Here is a 2806-nt window from a genome sequence, read left to right as displayed (position 1 = left end):
CCCCCCCCCACACACACACACACAACAAAACAAAACAAAACAAAAAGGGAAAGCAGACCCGAAAAGAGAAAGAAGAGGGCTTCGACCAGTCCAACCTGACAGGTAGTGAAGTACAAATCACAAGAAAGTGATGAGTACGCCACCTCAGCACGTGTACAATCCGTTTCCCTCTTCTTTCTACTTATCTGTAGCATGCGGTAACAACTCACTGCACGCGTGCAAATTTGCCTACAGCTAAACAACCCGAAGCAGTGGCCGCATCCTTCAACGACCACACGCATAACGTCACCACTGGAACGCGCTGAAATAATAAATAAATCAAAGCGAAGGACGGCCCCGATCCACCCACCTTATGGAGCGCGGAACCGCGCAACCGGGCGGAAGCGGAACTTGAAGAAAGAGGGAAGGTAAAGAAGGAAACGATATATCGTGCGATGTCGCGTGGTGTAAAAACGACGGGAAGAGGTTAGGCAAAAGATAGGGAGATAACGCGAAATTTTATTCTCACAAAGTAAGTTAATAAATAACAACGGCAACTACATATATATATATTAAACCAGTTAATTAACCAAACTCCCCATCAGGTGCATAAAACTGGCTAATAAATAAACACAAATTTTTCGATTCCTCCTCAACCATCATCAAACACCACATACACAAACACGCACCCGATCCCCCATCGGCCGCAAGGTTGGTGTGGGTAATTCCACACACACACACACACACATCCTCTAATGATGGCACCAGTGACATAACTTCCACTAAAGGAAAGCAGTCCACGGAGGAAAACCCCCTGTTACTCTCATAGATCGCAACCCTCCACAACAAAATACATTATTCTCCTCCCTCAACAGTGAACAAACCTTCTTCGTCAATTCACCCTTGGCACCTGGACGTTTCTATAAAAAAAAAAAAATACACACACCCGATCTGATGCCTTGGTGTCAAGCCCCACTAAACAATGCCTGCAATGCGCTTGTAGAGCCGGGGAAGCCACCACCACATTCCAACTAGAAGCTGCAATGCCAAAGCCACAGAGCTAAAAACTAACACAACAAACATCACTGCCCACCCGCGTCTGTCCGCGGTACCGTCACCAGAGTCATTGCCGTTACCACGGACAGCTGCTAGCCACGCGGTGAGCCCCAGTATTAGTGCTACGCAACTCGAACAAACGGCAGTCACTAGAAGCACAGGAAGCACAGTTGTGAACAGAGCAGCGGTGGGTCTGACAGTGGCCTTCCCAAAGTTGTCCCGAACCACAGTGCGGCTCAGAAAGACAGCTCCCAATGACCGTAGCAAACCCCCCACCGCGATGGCGAATGAAAACGCACAGACAGCGGCAAGGGTGGCTGTGAGTTGTTTACCGTCAAAAAAAAATGCGACTATTAGTACCATAGCAGCAGTGGCAGGCCCGAGTTCCACAAAACGTACAAATGGGCCCATACTTGGCACAAGACACAGCAACAACAGTGCTAACGTTGACAGGAGCAACACCACAACAGGACTGATCGCAATACCGTTAGGCCAATTTCCGCTGCCATCGACAACTGGGATGTCAGTCGCTTTGAAGTGGAGACTATCTAACACCGGCAGCGTCACTAACTCAGAGTCCACAGTAAGAAGAGATACCACTGCGACAAGGCACCCACAAGCCACACTGCGGATAAAGAACGACGGATCAAGACGCCCCAAACACGAAAGGAAGTTTGTGACATAATGAGATTTACCGCACGAACATGGTCCAGGCTGCAACATGGATGGAGGTAGTAGTAAGCAAATGCCGATAGCAAGGGAAAATGACACCAATGCGAGAACGGTATGTATGATAGCAGTATAACCCGCAGCAGCAGTAGTGGCAAATGCCGGAAGAACCCCAAAAGCCACCAGACGAGACATCAACCATGCTAGGCATACCGAGAGCGCTAGAAACGGAGGTCCAGCAACATATCCCACATCAGCACAGGTAAACAGCAACAAAGATGCAAATGAACCAACGAAACTGGCTGCCTGAACAAGTTCTCGTACAACAAAAGAGGTAGTGACATTCAAAAGGACACCATAAAGCAGACGGAAGTCGTCCACTACCAACATGGCTGTTGAAACGAGTAACACGACGTGAGGAACTTCCCACACACCACGAAAACAAAACACAACTAACAGCGAAGAAACTGCGATTGCATGAAACGACATGAGCTTCAGCATCATGCACTTCCCACCTAAAAGATTATCCACAAACGGATTCGTCTTAAAAACATTGTATGATTCATGGTGTAACATTAGCATGCTGATAATAAAAACGGCAAACACATGCACCACTGCACGCCTCAATCCAAATGAAGAATTCGATTCAGAAACCAAAGCTTCGGGGACAAAAACATCGCTTGGACTACCCTGAATCAAATGAACCTCACTGCCACAAAACAAGCACCTAAACACATCACCATCAACGAAGACGGGAAATTCCTCACTACAGTAAGAATCCCATCTGCCAGCAGCGACAAGTGGTTCGTCAACAAAACGTTCTGCAGTAACGCTATGCAATCCATCGAGAGTACCGTAGGTCCTTTCCAATATCGAACTATCACCGTTCCCACCGAAAGGCCCTCTTCCTGCACCCAACAGCGGTTCTTGATCACCACAGTCAGCAACACAGCGGTCTCCTGTCGCCACTAATTTAGAAGAACGTAGACCACTAACAGACCTACGCACATCAGTTACCGCACTGACAACTCCAACACACCCACAATGAAAACTATCAACCTTTTCCTTAAGCGGCACATCTCGATCCACCCCAACACAAACA

At 47.8% G+C, this 2806-nt stretch overlaps 1 protein-coding gene across 1 annotated transcript in view; it reads right to left on the bottom strand.

The window, feature by feature from the left end:
• Positions 1-954: 954 nt before the first annotated feature.
• TEOVI_000455900 (uncharacterized protein) overlaps positions 955-2806 on the bottom strand; it is a gene marked incomplete at both ends in the record, with an annotated part of 2973 nt that continues 1121 nt past the window's right edge. The window contains one exon of the mRNA XM_067227315.1: positions 955-2804. Coding sequence (XP_067083416.1) covers positions 955-2804 — 1850 coding nt within the window. The remainder of the gene's footprint in view (positions 2805-2806) is intronic.

Source organism: Trypanosoma equiperdum (assembly GCF_001457755.1).
Source record: "Trypanosoma equiperdum strain OVI genome assembly, contig: ctg_933, whole genome shotgun sequence".
Classification (NCBI taxonomy): domain Eukaryota; phylum Euglenozoa; class Kinetoplastea; order Trypanosomatida; family Trypanosomatidae; genus Trypanosoma; species Trypanosoma equiperdum.
The sequence above is the reverse complement of the archived record's forward strand: the minus strand, read 5'-3'. Positions and strand labels throughout refer to the sequence as shown.